Raw genomic sequence first — 21,443 nt, forward strand, 5'->3', positions numbered from 1 at the left:
ATATCAAGACGAGTAACCATGAGATAAGTAAGCTTTCCAATAAGGAACCTGTGACGATGGACATCATCCAACAAGTCACCATCATCCAGCCCCAACTTTAAATGAGGATCCATGGGAATGTCGGTAGGTTTAGAGGCAAGCATGCCAGTTTTTGTCAAAAGATCCAATATTTCCTTTGTGACAATTTAACTCTTTTCTTACCGCGAATTACCTCAATTCCTAGGAAATGTTGTAAATTACCCAAGTCTTTGCTCTGGAAATATTTTTGTAAGTGTGCCTTGACTGTGCTAATAGCCCCTACATCACTGCCTGAAAGAATAATACATCAACTTAAACTACCATAATGACAACATTGCCATCCTGTCATCTAACAAAAGTAGAACGGGTAAGAATGGCACTAGAAATCCAAAAGTTTCTATAGTCTTGCTAAACTTGTCAAACCAAGCCCATGGAGACTATTTGAGTCCATATATTGCTTTATGGAGCTTACAAACACGAGCATTGTGCTCCCCCCGAGCAACATACCCTGGAGGTCGCTCCATATGATCCTCTTCATTGAGATCATTATACAAAAGGGCATTTTTTATATCAAGTTGAAGGAGAGGCCAATCATAATTCACAGCTAAAGAAATCAACACACAAACTAAATTGAGTTTAGCCACTGGAGAAAAATTTCACAATAGTCCAAACCATATGTTTGTGCATAGCCCTTGGCCACCAAGTGAGCCTTGAGCCGTTCAACAGTAACATCAGAATGATACTTAACAGTATACACCCACTGACGATAGACCACATCTTTTCTAGGGGTTAAGTCATTCAAAGACCATGTATGACAAGACTGTAAAGCATCCATTTCCACATCTATGGTGGCTTTCCAGCCAGGATTTTAAGGGCCTCATCATGATCGGTTGGAACATGAATGGCAGATAGGAAAATGGCAAGATGACGAAAGTTGGGGGGTAGGTGAGAAACATATACATAATTAGAAATAGGATAAACAATGTTAGAACGTAAAGTACAAGGACATGTACCTTTCCTCCAGGCAGTTGGTAAGTCATCCAAAGTCAGAGTAGGATCTCCATTAGAAAAATATGTTAGTGGAGAGAATGAAGATGGAACTTCTGTGGGACTAGCCTTAACCTCCTTTGGAGGAGAACTGCCAACATCAGCATGAGTAACTATATTATTCATAATACGCTTCACCAACTTACGCCTCCATTGATAAACATGTAAAGGGGCACGAACGCTTGAAGGAACCAAAGATGAAATGGGAGGAGCATCATTCAAAATAAGGTTTTTATTAGACACAGATGGACTAGAGTAATAAGGGGTATTTTAAAAAAAGGTCACATCAGCACTCACAAACTGTTTCCGATGAATAGGATCATAGCATCGAAAACCTTTTTGAGTACGGGAGTACCCAAGAAAGATACATTTAACAGACTAGGGAGAGTTTATCCACAATATTCAGAAAAACAATTGAAAACAGAGATTGTCTGAAAGTAAAGCCATAGGCATTTGATTAATCAAAGCTCCTACAGTCAAAACAGCCTCATCCCAGCGACTCTTGGGTACATTCACCTGAATTAAGAGACCTCTTACAACCTCCAAAAGGTGACGATTCTTGCATTCAGCCACCCCATTTTGTTGAGGAGTGAATGAACAACTGGTTTGATGAATCATCCCAAGAGAATAAGAAAAGTTAGATATCATTTTGCACATATTCTAAAGCATTATAAGATCTAAAGATTTTGACAGGAAGAGAAAATTGAGTCTTTATTTCATGAATAAAATTTTTGAATATAGGAAAGAACTCAATCTGATCCTTTAAAAGATATAACCATGTCAGATGAGAAGAATAATCCACAAAAGTGACAAAATACCAAAAACCATGCTTGTTACTAACTTTGTAAGGACCCCAAGTATCAGAATGAACTAGAGAAAACAAAAACTCACCACGAGGGACAGAGTGTGGAGGATAGGGTGCCACAATGATGCTTCCCCAACTCACACATCTTGCAATTTAACCTAGACATAGACTTAAAAGACGAAAATAAAAAAATTTAGCCCAACTAAGGAAAGATGGCCTAGACGACAATGCCACTAGAGAGCATCTACGTCATCATCAAAGGGAGCTGCAATTGGGGCAGCATAGTCTAGATGGTAGAGTTCGTTCCTTTCACACCCTCCACCAATTGTCTTCCTCGTGTGAAAATCCTCGAAAACACAAGAATTTGGAGTAAAAGTTACAGAACAATTCAAGGCTTTAGTTAACTGGCTAACAGATGAAAAATTAAAAGGATAGTTAGCAACATGGAGTACTGATGACAAATTAAGGGAAGGTGTCAGAGAAGCACTTTCAGAGCCTAAAATAGGTGTGGAAGTCCAATTAACTATAACAACAGAATTCTTAGTAATAGATTTAGAAAAAGAACTAAAAAGAGATGACTTACCAGTCATGTGGGAAGAAGTCCCTAAATTGATGATCCAAGGGGATGTAGAAGGGAGAAGTGTTGCGATACCTCCATGAGAGAGAGTGGCAGCAGAAGTACCAATGGATGTGGAACCAATGGTCTCAATATTTTGTAGACGGCAAAGGATTTAGCGTACATCATCTCGTATAGTCTTAGACAGTTCCCCAAAGAAGATCCAAAAACATTATCTTCAGTCGTTATTGTTTTAGTACCAAAATCAGATACAACATCATTGGCAAGTTCCTCGGCCCATTTTGGCTTTCCATGCTTGGCCCCATAAGCTTCTACCAAATTCCTAGTTGTAGCACAATGAGTACATAAGCGAGAGGCCTTATTAGACTACAGAACACCACAACCTCCAGAAGATCTACTAACTCCCCCTGAGCCACGACAACGGCCCTTTCCACAAGAAGTAGTAAAGGCAGAACTTTCTCCTTTAGAACTATTTTCAGGCAAGGCAATCCGTTGAAGTCTAGAATATGCTTCACTATGGTTGGGGACATGCTCACCAGCTAGGAGATGTCCTTTGAAAGATTTCAGTTTAGGGTTCAATCCTGCAAGAAATTTAGATACAAAAACTTCATTCCATTGCGCCTTAATCTTCTCTATATCTATAGTGAGGGGTTGAAAAACATTCAACTTCTCCACCGTGCCCTTCAAGGAATCATAATAATCCTGCAGAGATTTATCAGCCTGCTGAAACTAAAATAATTTTTCATAAATACTATAAATTCAAGTCATATTTTTAGCCTGTGAAAAGCTTTATTACAAATCATCCCATATTCTCTTACGCAACGCAACAGACCAACGAGCAAAAAAAAGGGGGGAAGAAAAGGGAACTGAAAACAGGAAGGGGAGGCAAAGTTTGAAACGGCACCCCACCCCCAACCGGGAGGGACAGCGCGAGTTTACAACCACGGGTATCCGTCTGTGATCTGGTTCTGACCAGCCCCTAGGCAGTCTTGTAAAACATAACATTGGCTGCTATGTTTGGTTACATGCTATTCCACATCCAAATTTTGATGATTGCATCATCTTGGGTCCAACTAGAGTAGGATTTATCAGTCTCGGCAAGAGGTTCATACTCGGTGAATTTAACTTTACTTTTAGCAATTAGCAAGGATATAGACACGAACAGCTTGGGACCAACGCAAATAATTCAAACCACCTTTGAGCTTGATGGAGGTAATTTGAACATTCACATAATCACCTTAAGGCCCTTTTCAGTCAGCAATACTCATAGGACAAAAATTCGAGGGAAACTCAAGTTTTGACCGGGTAAAAATGGGAAACCTAGGTGGGAAACTGAGAAATTTCGAGGAAACTTAGGACTTTTTCGTGCAAGTTTTGACTTGTTTTAGGAATTATTTTAGGGTGGGACTCTGCATTTAAGCTAACTGGAGTATAAAAAACACGTTGACACATGCATTTTGCTAAAAAAGTCAATGTAGATATGTCATTCAATGTACATAACATCAATGTAGAGTTGTCCAAGACGTACACTATAAACTTAACTACTTAAGTACATAACATTATAATTTCTAACTTCAAAACATCAAATGCAAAGTAACGGACAATAAAAGGAAAGTACAACTCAGTGCCAAGAGGAGTGCCTCGATCGATCCATCCTGTGAGCTGAGTAGTACTATACGTGTAACATCGTCTCCTCCAACCAACGAACATAGACATCCCATGACATTTTATGCCTATAATTGTCAAGGTAATTTACAACTACAACTTTATAAGTCTTGTCATCAACATGCCTAAGATAACCACTCTGAGGGAATATGCAATTTGGATAGAGAAGTCATGATTGAGGGGGTATTTGTCATGTTATATGGGGAAACATGAAAGAAACAAAAAATTTGAAAATTTTTGAAAGCTATGAAACTTGCAAGAAAAGATCTCAAGTTTCCACGAAATTTCCCGTGTTTCCCAAGAATTTGGGGGGTTTTTTTTTTCCTTCCTCATGAACCAGCTGGTCCAACTAGGTTGAACCAAGTTTTGACAAGTTTAGATGAAATTTCGACGGTTTTGATCAAAACTTGGGACTTATTTTGGTCCCCTAGTTTTTTGTTTCAAAGTTCCCAAAATAGGATCATAAACTTTGACCGAATTTTGTTATATGGCAATACTCATAGTTGAGTCATTGATAATTAAAGATATAATATGTAGAGGTAGAGGCATAGTAAAAAATTCGAGGTAAACTCAAAGTTCGATCTTGTGAAAATGGGAAACTTAGGTGGAAACCGAGGACTTTTTCGTACAAGTTTTGACAGATTTTAGAGAGTATTTTGGGGGGATTCTGCATTTAAGCTAATTAGAGTGTAAAGAACACATTGACACATGCATTTTGCTAAAAAAAAAAAAATCAATGTAGATATGTCATTCAAAGTACATAACATTAATGTAGAGTTGTCTGAGAAGTACACAATAAACTTAACTATGCTTGAGTACATAACATTCAATATATGACTTCTAACTTCTAAGTTCAATTCAAAACATCAAATAAACTCGAAACATCAAAATTCAAATACATTGTAACTAGCAATAAAAATAAAATGGGAAGTACAACTCACTAAGTCAATGCCAAGAGGAGTGCCTCGATGGATCCATCCTGTAACTTGAGTAATAATGTGCCTATGACGTCCTCTCCTCTGACCAACGGACATAGACATCCCATGACATGTGATGCCTATGGTTGTCGAGGTAATCGTCAACTGCAGCTCTATAGGTTTGGTCGTCAACATGCATAAGATATCCAATATGAGGGAATACACAATACGGATAGGGAAGTCCTAATTCAGCCTCAAAGGGTTGGGGTTGGGGTTGCACGCCGAAGATCTTCTCCACAAACGTGTGTGCCCCTAAGTTAGCATCCATATAAGTTGCACCCTTGTGCACATATATTGTCCTCCCGTTAGACGTTGGATAATACATCCTAGTCTATTCTACTAGTCTATGGCTCCCATAATCCTGAGGAAACCCTAACCATAAGATGCATTACTGTAAGCCCCAGAAGAGAATGCAACACTCTCCATACCACTCTAATACGAGTGGGGATCTGTTGTTGTCGGTATCTAGTATCCAGCTGTGGAGCCTCTTGACTCATATAGACTTATAGATCCCATGGAACCTGCCAAGCTATTCGTGTCAGTGGGATGGTAAGACCCTTACGATGAAGTGTCATCCTCATACCCATGTCTATGTTGCTTCCCTTTCCCTTTCCCCTTCCGGCTGTAAATGGAAGTACGACCTGCATCGTGGTCGACATCCTGGGTAGCGTGGGTGAACTGAGTCTCCCCCGTGAACCTCAAAAGCCCTCCCCATCCCTGACTCTCAACTGGGTCACTATCGGCTCTAGTGGTGGTGGTGGTGGTGGTCTCTCTTGTGGTTCAGCTAAATCTTGATCAGCAAGCCCCATCATCATCATCATCATCATCATCATCATCATCATCTTCATTGTCATCATCCTGTGCTTGACTAGCGAGTGGTTGAGTAACATCATCATCATCATCATGACCACGCAATATTATCCTCACTGACACTGGATGCACCGGAGTGTGGTACAAAGGGATGATTAGGCTCGATGTGGCGATGTCCACTCTCCCATCTATGGCCAAGAACTCATCCACGTTAGCTCTCATCTCTTGTGCAATTTGACTACTGGGTCGACCTCCCGCCGCATCCAACAGTGGCTCTCTGACCCACTCAAATAGGGGGTCCTCCTCATCATCATCCATGGCAAGATATCAGCCAACTTAATCATGTCCCCATTACCTCACTCTTGACCTAACTTAATGTGCTCCTCTCTCAACCTCATATTATAGTGAACATATACAAGATCCTCTAGCCGCTTCACCCCGAAACGGTTCCGCCTCTTAGAATGTATTAGATTAAATGTGCTCCACTTACGCTCGCAGCCGGTGGTAGAAGATGTCTGGGAGAGCACTCTAACTACAATGTTAATCAAGTACTCCGAGTCTAACCCATATTGCAGCCACCACTCAGCTGCAAGAAACATAACCAGCCAAATTAATAACAGTAAAAATAAATTGTGTCAAAAACTCAAATTGAGTATCTAAGACTTAGACTAAGTGACTAACCAGGAGTGATGTTCTCCCTAGTATGAATAGCCACTGAGCGACCGAAGCTACCAGTAGCATCTCTAAAAGCCTTTAATTGCAATAAATAATTACAAATTTAGTATAAAAAAACAAGTATTTATCTTTAAGTACTAGACTACTAGTCATCTCACAAGTCACAACTCACAATCTTACCTCATTATTAATTAATGCTTGTTTTGCCAGATCCGGTTCCAACCCTTCCACTACTTGATGGACTATCGGGATCAAATCTGCCCTCATCCCAAGTTCTTTACTGTAGTGGTACATGGGATTCAAATAATAAACTATCAAACAAGCCAACAAATGAGATGGTAAGAAACTACATAATAAGTATTAAGTTATTGACAATTAAGTATTTAAGTAATAACTTGAAAATTTTAATAACTTTTAACTCACGAGCCAAATGCAATGGATGTTTCAATTGCCTTTCCCACCTCTCCTGGATGATATCAAGGAATTTTGGTTGCCCTAAGGATATACTTTCCTAACCATCTCCTTCATCATCTCCACTGCAGCCCATATATGTGGTAAAGTTGGTTTCCTTTGTTGATCTACCAACTTCAAGACTGTCACCACAGGGTCTAGAAGCTTCACAACAACTTTTAGATTTCCCAGAAGGATCATTGGATATAGTAGCCCGTGCTGCTCTCCCTGGTAGTGAATCTGATTGGGGCCAATCAAACCACTCTTCAGATGTAAACATCGCACGTAATTGGGTTTTCTTCTTCTCAAAACTCTTCAAGGCAATCCAATTTGTAGCAAATCTTGTGACCCCAGGCCTCACCAAGTCACCACCACATTTCCTCCTTAACATATCCATGGTTATTTACGAATGTGGTCACATTTTGATCCCGCTAAACAACGTTCTTCACAAATTTGACTTGCCCCATGTCTTTCAACATCAAATCAATACAATGTGCCACACAAGGAGTCCAGAAGAGCCTATAGCGGGGATTCTTCATCAACTTCATCCCAGCCTTCTTGAAATTGGAGCCATTATCAGTCACAATCTACACCACGTGCTCAACTCCTACCTCTTTCACCACACTCTTCAGCAACCCATATATGTATTTTGCATCCTTCTTGTAACCGGGATGCATCAACAGACTTGAGGAACATCGTCCTCCCATCACAATTCAATATAAAATTGATGATAGACTATCTAGTGGGACCAATCCAACCATCACACATCACTGTCACCTGATAGTGCCTCCACATCAGCTTAAGACCATCAATGTAGGCCTTCAAGTCTACCTTATGCCATGGGAGATATACATTATATATCTCATATGGGGTTGGCCCAACCACCCCATGTCAAGCCCCACTGATCTCATCCACCATTGCCTTATACTAAGGTCCTTGTGCAGCATTTGCAGGAACACTGTGATATAATGCCCACTTAGAAAAGGCCATCCCCATCTTCTTCACATTACCCCACATATGCTTTAATTTCTTCTGTTTTGTCTGTGGCCTCACAAACATGTCAGGATCAGTGTGTGGTATCTGCACATCAAGATTTAACACAATGGGTCTAGAAGCAGCAGATGTGGCACTAGGTCTAGGTGCAACAGATGTGGCACTAAGTCGTGATAGTGGGGCCCAATGTAATGGAACTGACTCTTTGACACTCTTGCTCCTCCTCATACTGGAGTTGCCTCCGCTTGCCCTCTCAACATCCAGATCTCTAGATGACCCTGCACCCATGGCCCTCTTGTGTCCTCCTAATCTCATCAAGTCTATGAGACTCCCTACTCATCCTGAGTACTCTCTCCATCTCTGCCTCTGAGGATGATGCATCACCTGGATCTGGGTCCACATTTTGCTCTCCCACCTCCTCTAGGCATGCTGCCTAGAACTAATCCCTCTTTGCTTTCTTTTGTGCCATCTTCTCTTGCCCTTCTGTCACATATTTTGTCATTGCCATTTTAACTTCATAGGGGACATTGTGGCATCCAACCACATTGCGGTCCCCTCCCGCTAAATGGATCTTTAGTCAAGTGGCCCCACTTGATCCAATCTTTTTCAAACAATATTCACACTCTGACTTCTTCCTATCATTCGTCAGAGGCCTACCATGCTACCAAACTATATCTTACATCATTTTTTTGAGTCTCTAACTCAAAAGTTTGTGCCTGAATCCTGAATCCTGATACAAACATACATAATAATCACCGTTAAAATAGAAACCCAACACTTTAATTTTAGCCTAAAGGTACTAAAGTCTAAATAAACAGTCACACATTACTTGTAAAGTGTAAACTAAGGTATTCATTAACATTTTGAAGTTTTTGTTCCTAATTAAAAATATTTTTTTACAATTAAATTATTAAAATAGGTTTCATAATAATTATTAAATACAAGAAAAATCAGAAAACATAGTAAAACACTTCAAAAAACAGATTCAATCAATTACATATGTAAAGTAAGGTATTCATAAACATTTTGAAATTTTTGTTCCTAATTAAAAATATTTTTTTATAATTAAAATATTTTTATAATAAGTATTAAATACAAGAAAAATCAGAAAACATAGTAAAACACTTCAAAAAACAGATTTAATCAATTACATATGTAAAGTAAGGTATTCATAAACATTTTGAAGTTTTTGTTCCTAATTAAAAATAGTTTTTGTAATTATTATTAAATACAAGAAAAATCAGAAAACATAGTAAAACACTTCAAAAATCAGATTCAATGAATTACATATGTAATTCTACTTATTAGAGACAACACATAGCAATATCAACTCAATCCAATATGCTTTAAGCATGAAGCAAATATAAAAAAATATTAGAACACTACAACAATCAAATCCAACAATTTTTTTCACTTGTTAATCTACCTATTAGATACCATAATAGTAAATTTCAAAACTTTCCAACACCATTTGACCATGAAAGAAAGGAAAAAATCAAAAAATAGGGGAAACTTAGGTTACCTTGCAACAAAGCTTGAAAAATGTGAAATAATCCACCAAGAAGGGCCAAAATCAACAAAGGAGTGCTCAAAAGTGGTCGAAATGATGCAAAATCATGAAAAACAGCTCGAAAATGGTGGGAAAACGGAGTGGAAACTCCCTGCAGCTGCCATGTTTTCACAATTGAAACTCTAGGTTTCGATCGAAAAAGAGGACTTTTTATAAAAATGAACGATTCACTTGACTATTTAACCCAGGTTTGAGTTTTGGTCAAAACTTCTATAGTTTCAATCAAAACAGTCAAAGTTTCCCACATTTCCCCAGCTGGTCCAGTCTAGTTCAACCAGGTTTCAACCCAAGGTCAAAATTTCGATAATTTCGATCGAAACCTGGGGCTTTTTTTGGGTCCCCTTGAGTTTCGTTTCGGCATTCCAAAAATGCGACGAAATTTCGCATGATTCGACCAAAATTTGTTCAATGGGTAGAGGTCACAATCTAGCAGCCCAGAACTTGAAAGAAAATAAGAAAAGAAATTCTGCAGTGTAGAACTGAATGGGTAATTGCAGAACTAGAAAATAGAGGAATAGATCTGCAGAAATGCAGAAACAGAGGTTTAGAAGAATCCGATCAAGTTCTGGGATATGTAGAGCATAAAAGGTATAAAAGTTCAACTTAGATTAACATTTGAGCTAACAGTAATTAAGTGCAGCAGTAGGTGGCTGCGGACCAATAAAAACTGGAGCAAAAAAGAACTTCAGAAGAAAGCAATGGAGACAGCACTGTTTAGATTAAAAAAGCTATGATACTATGTTAGATATCAAGCTCTTGAGAACCTAAACAGTAGCTGAAGAGAACAGGTGAGTAGGTGAGAAGAAGAAGAAGAAGATGGGAGAAGAACTAGCAGCAAGAGCTGCGATTCCGGGTAAAACTCCTAAAATCGAAGGCTGTCTCTATTTATAGGCTTTAATTGTCATAATATAACTTCAAAGACAAGAAACTTGTCCTCTGAAAAAGGAAAGAAAAAGTACAACTTATGGACAGAATCTTCTCATCTTCTAACTCCTAAAAATCTGTCCAAAAAAGAAAGTACAGAAAAGTAAAGTTCGGAAAATAAAAACTATGTAATTTAACTCTCCTAAACCTTGTGCACCAAGACTCCTACACCAAAAATAGAAACTAATGTAACACACCAAAATAGAAACTACTGTAGCATGTGCTCCAAGGCTTGTGCACCAAGGCAGCAGAATTGGAGCTTGTGCACTAACTCTGCACAACTCTCAACAATATGTGTTTGAACTGATGTAGATACCAATAATGAATAATATAGTATTTATTTCACTTTGCATTGTTCATACTGGAAAATACAAATGATAGGTAGCACACATTTAATATTTGCTTCAGAAAGTGCTGCCCTGGATCTGCTGAGTTTGCAGTTATCTCTTAATTGCTAGGTTCTGCTTTCTTTGTGCTCTGATGAGTCAGTATCTGCCAAAGGTGCTCTGGACTTGTGTGTTGCTCAGATGAAGAATGTGTTGAGCTCTCAACAGTTGCCCTTGAAGGCATCTATGGAAACTTTGGGGCGAGCATATCATGCAACAGAAACTTTTGTACAGGTAACTTCCTTAGCAATTAATAAAGATACTCCAATTTTATTTACTTTTGAGATCTGAGCTGCTTGTTTGCAGTACAGGACCCAAAAAAAAAAAACAAACAAACAAACAAACAAACAAAAAAAGAGGAGAGAAAGAAAGAACCTTGGTCTTTCTTCATGGTTCAAGGGTTCATCGGTCATGGTGATGGCTGATTCTGTACATATAGAACGTGAATTTTACTCAACTAAAGCTTTGTTATCTATAAAAATTAATTATTGGAGATTGTATGTACTACTCCGTTTTGCTTCTGCAGGCATTGATTGATGCTAGATCCCTGCTGAAAAAACTTGCTGGCAGCAGTGACCTGCCGAGCAATTTGGACAGAAGTAGGGATGCCGATGATGCATCTTCAGATGCTGGCAGCTCAAGTTTTGGTAGTCAAACTACTGATGAAGTGTCAGATGTTCTGTCACAAGCAGAAATCTGGCTTGGACGTGCCGAGCTGCTTCAAAGCCTTCTGGGTTCTGGCATTGTTGCTTCTCTTGATGATATTGCAGATAAAGAGTCGTCTGAACGTCTTCGTGATAGGCTTATTGAAGATGAACGGTACAGCATGGCTGTCTATACTTGCAAAAAGTGCAAGGTATCATCCATGTGGAGGCATTTAATACTGCATGTTACTTTCTTAGTTCCCATATTTTTTGCATCCTATTTGGTTATTAATAGTTAATACATATCCATGAAACTGTTTTGAGTCTCAGATTTCTGCTTTCCCTGTATGGAGTGCATGGGGACATGCTTTACTTCGAATGGAACACTATGCTCAAGCACGTGTGAAATTTAAGTATGTTGGCGATGCTTTTATAATTGTCAATGCGTTTAATGTGGAAGTGAACTTATAGACCAACCATTGCAAATTGAAAGTTTCACTAAAGATACTAAAACCCAGGTGGCACATGACTAATGAGCTTTCATGATGTCCAGGCAAGCTCTTCAATTATACAAGGAAGATCCTGTGGTTGTTATTCTGGAGATTGTCAATACAATAGAAGGAGGGCCCCCAGTTGAGGTTTCAGCTGTCCGTTCCATGTAAGAGTTAAACCAGCTTACTAACCATCTTGTACCAATTTCCTTGTTCTTTGTTCTCTGAATAGATATTGAGCTTCCTTGCTGTGGTTTCTATGGCCTGGGGGACCAAGCTGGGTGGATTCAGTTGCCGTCTATACTTGAAGTTCTGTCCATGGTAGCCCTGTTCCTAAAATCTTAGGTTGGGCCTATAGGATAGGCCCAACTTTGGGAACCAGGCTCTCCATTACCTATTGCCCTCAGCATGTCTGTGGTTCTCGAGAAATATGGCCACAAAAGCTGAAGCTTTAAATCTTGTTAGAGATGGTGTATGGGGTCATTATACCCATACTTTTCTGCATGCCAAATCCACTAGCGATGTTTCAGCTGAGTCCTGGTGGGAAGATCTGGAGTTCTTTGAAACCGAGAACTGTATTTTCCTTGTATGTTAAAAGCACTAGTCACTAAAAGTTTAATGTTATTAAGAACAAAAGGCTTTCTTGATGGAATCCCAATAACATGTAAGTAGGTAGGAGGGACGACGTAACTCAGTAAGCCGATAGGCATTCTGGAAATTCAAAGGTGTTGGTGGGATCAACTTGACAAATTACTGACAAGAATTTTATAAAGAAGAAATTGCTGGAAGACTAGAGCACTGTGATGCATGTTGACTAGCAAATAGGTGATATTTGTAATACTGCAGCTTTTTATTTTGATATCTAACACTCTAGTCCGGAAACTTTGAAAAGAGTGACTGACAGCAGATTAGACATGAAATATTGTATCATAATTCATAAATTCACTTGGCATTTATGCCTAAAAGACTGAAAATAACAAACTGATTGGCAAAAATGTTTAGTAGAAGAAATATTTCATGTGGTTCATACTTGAAGAAGGCATGCCATTCTGCCCATAAATTTGCATTCTAGAAGGAGCAGAGTTCAAAATTATAATGAATCGCTGTCTCAAGTCTCAACCAGCCTGAGTTTTTCAAGATGTCAGCGAGCTTGTGCTTTTTCTCTTTTGGTTTTAGAAGTATGTTTCAGTAGGCAAATACCATAGTTGGCTCTGAAAATTAAGGGAAGCTTGTGTTAGCTTAAATGCTTAATGATGTAGAATTCTCAGAAGAGAAACAAATATGTTTTTATTCATGCCCCTACCTCAATTCATGGATAAATGAGTTCTGCTCCAGCAACTCCTGCCTTAAGTAAATCAAGACCATGGGGGATTTGGAGGTGTCCTTCCCACCTCCAACGGATGCTGATTGTGTGTGTGTGTGTGTGTGTGTGTGAGAGAGAGAGAGAGAGAGAGAGAGAGAAACCTTTATCAAGTTCAAAGCTAGTTGTAGCTCTGCTTGTTCTGATTTGGGCTCCAAACAGCCTCATCTTCTTGGTGCTTCAGTAGTCTTCATCTAAGAGTTTCCTCATGATTTCTTGAAAATCTTCACATGGTAGCCTTTTTCCGTGGAATTCCTTTGTAAACTAGGGTTTCAAAGAGAAGTAAAAGAAGTGGAGAACTTGTAACACGATTCTCAAACCAATGCTAACATAATAGGAACTACATAAGGGAAAATACATGTTCACCCAGTGTCCCAATCACATAAGGGAAACTACATATATACCCCCTATGCTAACATAATATGAACTATGGAATTGAAAAGGGTGAAAAACACAACATAATAACCTATACGCGCGGGGGGGTAATATGAGAGAGAGAAAGCTATAGCCTAGGTTGCCAACTTCTTTGTATTTTTAATGACAAAATTAATTAGAAATGAATATGTTTATGGGAAACGTAGGAATTGTATCATAAATTAAAAGGTGAAGAAAGGTTGATTCTTACCACTAGGAACTGGGCAATGAATACCATTGAAAGGTGAGGAATGATGTGATGCAAAAACAAACAGTAAAACAACTGGAATGGCAAGGATCAGCTGGCCATGGAAAGATTTGGTTCTTGTAGTGATCTTGTCTATTTTGGATTGGTATAGTTCTGTTGTATTGTGCTTGGTTGTAATTTTTTATAGTTTTATTGGTTCTTGTTGTAGATTTTGTGCTATAGAAAGGTTATGTGGTAGCAAGAAATTTGTAACTAAAAGATACAACAAATATCTCTAATGCTACAGGGAATGACAACACAAAATTCTACTGCAGGTATGAACATCTGGCTAAAAGTGCTCCAACAATCTTAGATGACTCCTTATCTGCTGACTCATACCTTAATGTTCTATACATGCCATCTACTTTTCCCCGTTCTGAGAGGTCCAGACGATCTCTAGAATCTTCAAACAGCCAGTCCATGTCATCTGCTTTAGATTTTGATGATGGCCCTCGCAGCAACCTGGACCCAATTCGTTACAATGAGTGTGTTATTTATTTGCAAGAAGTAAGTTGGAATGATCTTGCCATGGTTTAAATTTCTGCTCAAATACTTGAATAATATATTGGTCATATCTTCAACAAAACTTCATATTGATTTGTACACTTGCACATTCCATAGCCAGTTCTTGCATTTGAACACATAATGGCCACTAACCACTGACTGGACAGTCAACTTTATTACTGGTGCTGCATAATAAGCATTTGTTGGAAATTCGTAAGTGCTTCCAAGCATCCTCCCCCCCCCGCAGGGTGCTCTTCTCCAGTATTATTATTATTATTATTTTGGAGTGGGGGGTGTTTGGTTGGACTGCGTGATTACTCAGAATTTGTGGGTTTATAGCCACTGTGGTTTACATCCTTCTATAATTAATGTCTCCTCATGGATATTCATCCTGGTGCTTCATGTAGATGGTAAACTGTTTATAAAAAATTTTCTGATGAATTCTTTTAATAGATTTATGCCTTTTGCAGCATACACGTCAACATCTGCTTGGTTTTATGTTCAGACATGGTCGCTACAATGATGCTTGCTTGTTGTTCTTTCCTCCTGATGGTGTCCCTCCACCTCCTCAACCCTCCTCACTTGTTTCTGTTGCCCCATCTTCATCTCCTCAAAGGCCAGATCCTCTGGCAACTGATTACGGGACAATTGATGATTTATGTGATTTATGCATTGGTTATGATGCCATGCCTGTTTTGGAACTTGTCATTTCAACGAGATTGTCTTCTGGTGAAGCACTGGATGTGGCAGTGAACCAACATATAGCTTCTTCCGTTGCCCGTATATGTGCCTACTGTGAAACTCATAAGCATTTCAATTATCTTTACAAGTTCCAGGTGCATAAATGTTACCCCCTTCTTTTTGTGAGGCTTCTATATAGAAACAAGTCAGGGTCTTATATAAAAAGAGAAGTTGCTTGTTTCTGATCTTATTAAGGCATCAGAAAGTTCTTGATTCTTGTGATGAAAATGTGTGATAGAGAAATGATTTTTGTGGACCTTCTGAATGTACATGTGCATGTGCATGCTTGCACATATTTTCATCTGGAGAAAAAAATCATTTCATTTCTGCAAGCATCTAAATGATGCATGTCAATTTTTCTGCTGTTGTGGTTCTAGTATCCATGATTCCAAATCCCAGCCTTACATTGCCTACTGTTTGCCCTATAGCATGGCAATCTTGCCATTGGGTATGGAAAATTGGAAATCAAAGGTCATGCCCTATGTCACTGGATTTGGACCCTGGTTAGAGTTTCTTGTTGCGTTTTCCCCCTCCCCACCTCTCTTTTCTCTTTTGCAGGCCTAAGCCCTTCTTGGCAGGGCCTTGTAATTGGCTCTTGTTTTTACCCCCCCCCCCTTTTTTTCCTTTTGGTATTTAGATTGAGGTATTCATCCAGGGGAGAGAAAAATGTGTGCCAGCTTTTAGTTTGTCTGATACGGAGACATTTAGAGATGCCTAGAATTGATCAGATCTTTGTGAGGCACCAGATAAATTTTAGATAGGATTAACAGACCATATGATTACCATGCATCTAATCTAGAAACTTCCATAGCCATTTTGCAAGTAAACCTACATTTTTCCCCTTTGGTTTTGGTTGACTTTATCCACTGCCCTTGTTTTAGATAGTGTTTTGCCAGATTATAAGCTAGTCTATTTACAACTTCTCAAAATCAGGTTTTCCAAACTGGGAGCCCTCTGTACTGTATATGGGCTAATTCGTTTCTTCACAAAATCAGGTTTTCCAAACTGATCACAGAGTCTTCTTATTCAATAGTTCTGCTAGAAGCGACAGTTAAAAATGAAAAACATCATCCTTTTATAATGTCTGGTTTATACTCCTCTTATTTTCACTCTATTGTTGACATGGCCAGACATTTTTATCTCCAGTTTCAGGATATATAGACCACGGCTACCATCATCATATTTTCGGCTGCTTCTTCTTTCTTTATCTTTTTCTTTTTCTTTTTCTTTTCTTTTCTTTTTTTTTTTTTTTTTTTTTTTTTTTTTTTTTTTTTTTTTTTTTTTTTGGGGGTGGTGGGCAGGGCGGGTTGTGAGTGCTTTTCCCCCCTTCTGTTGAGTTCTTAACCATAACTTTTTGCTACAGGTAATCAAGAAGGATCATGTTGCTGCCGGACTCTGTTGTATTCAGCTATTTATGAACTCTTCTTTCCAAGATGAAGCCATAAAACATTTGGAGCATGCAAAAGTAAGTACCTCTCTATTCTTTTGGGGGGATAGGTGAAAGCATGCCCTTGTTTGTTGATATTGATGGTATTTGTGTGGAAACATACAGTTTTCACATAATTTAGAGCTGTGGACAGTTTGGCTACATTATTATTTTTTGTATGTACTATTGTTCGGATAATGTAGTTTCGGTCTCTTTTCTCAAGTTCTGTGACTACTTTTTTGATTCTTATTGTGGAAACTGCTGTTGAACTAAAGATGCAAGTGTGTGTATGAAAGACTATGGAGCCACTGAGCCAAGACCAAAATTTATTTTCCTCGTCTGTTGGATTAAAGTTTGTCAGTAATCTACATAGAAAAACTAACATAATCATGAAATATTTATTCTAGTACTTGATCCATGATGAAAATACTCTTGCTCTTTTTTTTTCTTATTTTGGGGGTGTTGGGAGATAGTATGAGGCACTTCTACTTAATGTTGTTGCTTGGCTAGCATGCTTTTTCCTGGGTTAACTGACTTGTGCTTGGTCAGTGGAAAGAAGCAATGTACCAGAGCTTCATAAGCTTGTGATCTCTTGTTTTTAGTACATCAGTGTATCTGTTGCTTTTGCTTAGGATATCTTTACCATGGTGCAGTTGCATTTTGAAGAAGGATTGTCAGCACGACAGAAAGCAGGGGATGCAACAAAGCTTATCTCAAAGGGAGTCAGAGGAAAAAGTGCCTTTGAAAAGCTCTCCGAGGAGGGACTTGTCAAGCTATCTGCACGTGTTGCAATCCAAGTATGGTATCTTCTTAGAGATATATGCTTTCAGAAGCTTTTGTTGCACCGTCGTTTAGACTAATGGCAAAATCTTTGTAATTTTGATCATGTTTGATACTCTCCTGCATCAATACCTCGTGTAAGACTGATAAAATATCCAGTTGACTTTTATCGACAAAACATGTGTTCATTTTCTTGCTGATGTATGACCAATTATTCTGAAGAACTATAATGGTGTAGGCTGTTGTAGTTGTCAAGGCTTCGCCTTAGCATCCAGGCTGATTTACAGGGGCCTAGACAGTTGCTGCCTTATTGTAGAGCCCATTGCACTATATTAATTGGTATGGTACCAAAATCTGGCATTTACTTATGCCAAATATCAGTTAAGAAATTGTATTTATATCTAATATTTCATTTACTGTAGATATTAATCTTAAATAAGAAAATATCCCCTATTTGAGGCCAATAAAATTCCAAAGAAATAGAAAAAAAAAAGATAAAAAGGTTAAACCCCACGTCTGATGTATCTATGTTAGGAAGGAAGCCAACTTTTTTTTTTTTTTTTTTTTTTTTTGGGGGGGGGGGGGAAGCGTTTTGTATTTTGGCAAGCGCATTAGAGCCTAGGCACTTCAACTGCCCTTAAACACCTTAGATCGCTTTGGCACCATGACAACTTTGTAAACCATAAACCATGTCAAACAAAAATGTGGCAATCTTTCCAACGCTTTCTGGAACTTCTTAATGTATTCCTCAGCAATTGGCCTTATTCAGTTCCTGGGCCTCACACGTTGGTATAAGCACATTGAAATAGACCATGGATAATATAACTTCAGTACATTCAATTTTATTAGTCTGGTATTGTCTGAGTACCGACTGCTGATTAAAGGGTAGCTAAGAGCTGTATAATTTCCTTTTAGAAGTAGAAATATTTGTCCAGCGTGGTTTGGGGAGGTTTTAGTAAGAATCTTCCATCCAAAATCCAGTTCTATTAAGTTATATCTCATCCATATTAAAGAAACCAGAATAAGACAAGGTTTCGAAATTGGAACTTTCAATGTGGAAGCCTGAATCAGGAATTTTGACATCTTAGATATCTAGTTTACATATGCTATAAATTTAGCATTGGCTTAGCTGGATTTTGTTGTGAATTATTAAGTTTTTGCTTCTGATATTAGGAAAGGTGCTATTAGCATTAATATATTCTGTTGTAACTTCATTCTATCCATTGATCCCAGCTATGGTGGTTTTTGTGGCATGAATTGCCTAAAGTAGCTAGAAGTGGTGGGGTGCAGTTAATCAGATCAAAACCCAGTCAAGCAAAGGTCCTGTTGAAATTTGGATTCAGGGTCGGGCTGATGATCTTAGAAACCACCTCAAATACCACCTTACTATACAACCTCAACCCAAATTTCTCCGTTTCATATTTTAATGTACAGCTAGGTATATGGTAACCTTACCCAGGTAGTATTGCATGTACAACCCCAAATTGCTACTTTTTTCAGATTATATAGCAGTATTACATATCACCATAGGTACCAGTAGATCAAATTGTCCTTGTAATAATTGACAAAGGTCTTGATAACCCCAGCCTAAAGGAAATAATAAACATCAACAGTAGATCACCTATTGCAGGCAGGAGTTGGGATTTAGGACTCAAATCTGAGAATGGACTACTGTTTGAGAAATATAGCAACACTGATCAGCAGGGAAGGTATTAGCCTTTAAATTCTCTGGCCAAGTCGATGGCTCATCCCTGAGATATGTCAGAACTTGGATTGAGGGATCTATAAGGAGATTTCTGGAATCTTATGAACCAGATCTTCGAACAGGACCAAAGCATAGTCAATTAGGTTTCCCTTTGTCTATCCTCTAAAGTAGGGATTTCTTTGGGCTATCTTCAATAATCTGGGCTTTAAAGGGTTCAGCAAGATAACTGGTCAGTTATGACTTCTCCAATTAGTCTTAATCTCGTCTACTAATAGGAAAATATTTATTTAATTGTAGGGGCATTCAATACTAATTATTATTTCTAGACTCAACTTGCAGCGGTAGGCTGCGGTATAAAGCTCAGAAAATATATGACCGGTGAATAGATCTTACTAGGAAGAAGAAGACATAAGGGATATGAAATGGATCTCACACCCTAGACTCTTATTATGCCTGCCTTCTACAGGAATTGTCTTTCTCAGCGAAGAAACTTAGCTTTTGAAGCAAGATAAACTGAACATTAAAAACTAGGATAGGAAATTTTATTTCTGTGTACTTACCCTCTGTTTACTCTTTTTTTTTTTTTTGGGTTAATAAATAATTATAATACAAGGTCTTTAAGAGGAAGACCGAAAAGAAGAGCTAAGACCCCAGGAGACAACAATGAAACTATTCCTTGGGGTATCCTCAACAGGGGGTGGGGGAGAGCTGACAATCTTGAAGAAACATCAAAATATATGGCATTCCGAATCATGTCTGAAAAGCGAGATTTGGATGTCCATCTCCCAAGATGATGAATAAAGGCACAGAAAACTAGCTGACCAATCCGATCACAAATGGAAGAGCCTGAAAAGTTTTTCACAATCCAAGACCAATCAACGAGCAAATCCAAAGGAACTTCTCAAAAGGCTAGATGGAGGCTAAGGCTTTTCTCTTGATGGATCTAGAGAAGGGGATAGAGAAGAAAAGGTGCTCAAGGTTTTCTAGGCCGTTCCAACAAAGGATGTAGTTGGGATTTACTGAGATATGGTGGCTAATAAGGAAGGATTGGGTGGGAAGGCCATGGTTGAGGGCTCTCCAAAGGGTAAGGGAATGGCGAGGAATGAAACCTTTGAACCAGACCAAAGGGACCCAAGGGGGTTTAGGGTTATGGGCTCAGAGAAGATTCCATGCAGAGATGGTGGAGAAGGTTTTGGTGGGAGATGGGAGCCAAACTGTGAGTTCATGAAGGGAACTAGCGAGAGGGGGAAGAGAATCCCAAACCTGAATGAGAAGGGGGAGGGGGGAAGGGTTCCAGGAACCATTGGGGACGAAGGCTGACAAGGGAGTGTTTTTTGGGATACGGGAGACAGAGACATTTTGGGGCCCAAAGTGGTTATAGAGAATGCCCAACAGGTGCCACTGATCGACCCAGAATGAGGTGGAGATGCCAGAGGAAATGGTGGTAAAAATAGTAGAAAGAGCTAGGGGACAGAGAGAGGAGTTTCCTCCAGATCCACGAAGGATTAGTGGGCATGGGAACCATCCAAAAAGAATCTGCTCAGAGGCGGTAGGAATGGACCCAATTAAACCCAAATGGAGTCATGCTTTGAGGCAATTTTCCAAATGAGTTTAAAGAGACATGCTAGGTTAACATAAAAAATCCAGTGGATACCCAGGTCTCCTTCAGAAGTTGGGCGATTGATAGTTGACCAACAGATAGGGTGGAGAAAACGAGGGGCTTCCCGCCCTTTCCAAAGGAGGCACAGAACAAGGATTCTATAGCATGGATGGTGGATTGGGGATGGAGAAGATACCACACCAGTAAAGATACGAAGATTAAAGGATAGAGCAAATAAGAACTACTCTACTGGCAAAGGATAGAAGCTTGCCCTTCCAAAGTTGAAGCTTCTTGCGGATATGATCAAGCATGGGGAGGCAGTGGTGACGGGTTAGTCTATCGGGAATGAGGGGGAGAGAGGTTAGAAGCTGAGCTGGGACACCGGAGAGAAAGATGATGGACTTATCGAGGTTGAAACGGAGGCCAGAGAGGGATTCAAAGAGCGAAAGGGCCAAGAGAATGGAGGAGATAGATTGGTGATCTGCTTTGGAGAAGATCATGAGATCATTGGCGAAAGCAAGATGGGTGAGGTTGATGGATTTGCATATGGGAATTGGAGAGATGAGATGATGGTCAATTTTGGATTGGAGAATGCAAGAGAGGACCTCTAGAGCTAGGGAAAAGAGGTAGGGGG

At 39.1% G+C, this 21,443-nt stretch overlaps 1 protein-coding gene across 4 annotated transcripts in view; it reads left to right on the plus strand.

Annotated features, from left to right (window-relative positions):
- Positions 1-21,443, plus strand: part of LOC149024982 (zinc finger FYVE domain protein) — a 112,776-nt gene that overhangs the window by 77,684 nt on the left and 13,649 nt on the right. For all 4 annotated transcript variants that reach the window (XM_089145164.1, XM_089145165.1, XM_089145166.1 and 1 more), the window contains 8 exons: positions 10,970-11,131; positions 11,424-11,753; positions 11,872-11,954; positions 12,095-12,199; positions 14,329-14,560; positions 15,028-15,393; positions 16,662-16,763; positions 17,378-17,521. In XM_089145164.1, coding sequence (XP_089001290.1) covers positions 10,970-11,131; positions 11,424-11,753; positions 11,872-11,954; positions 12,095-12,199; positions 14,329-14,560; positions 15,028-15,393; positions 16,662-16,763; positions 17,378-17,521 — 1,524 coding nt within the window. The remainder of the gene's footprint in view (positions 1-10,969; positions 11,132-11,423; positions 11,754-11,871; positions 11,955-12,094; positions 12,200-14,328; positions 14,561-15,027; positions 15,394-16,661; positions 16,764-17,377; positions 17,522-21,443) is intronic.

The sequence above is a fragment of the Hakea prostrata genome, chromosome 2, assembly GCF_041222555.1.
Source record: "Hakea prostrata isolate BN-2017 chromosome 2, UWA_Hpros_2, whole genome shotgun sequence".
Taxonomy (NCBI): domain Eukaryota; kingdom Viridiplantae; phylum Streptophyta; class Magnoliopsida; order Proteales; family Proteaceae; genus Hakea; species Hakea prostrata.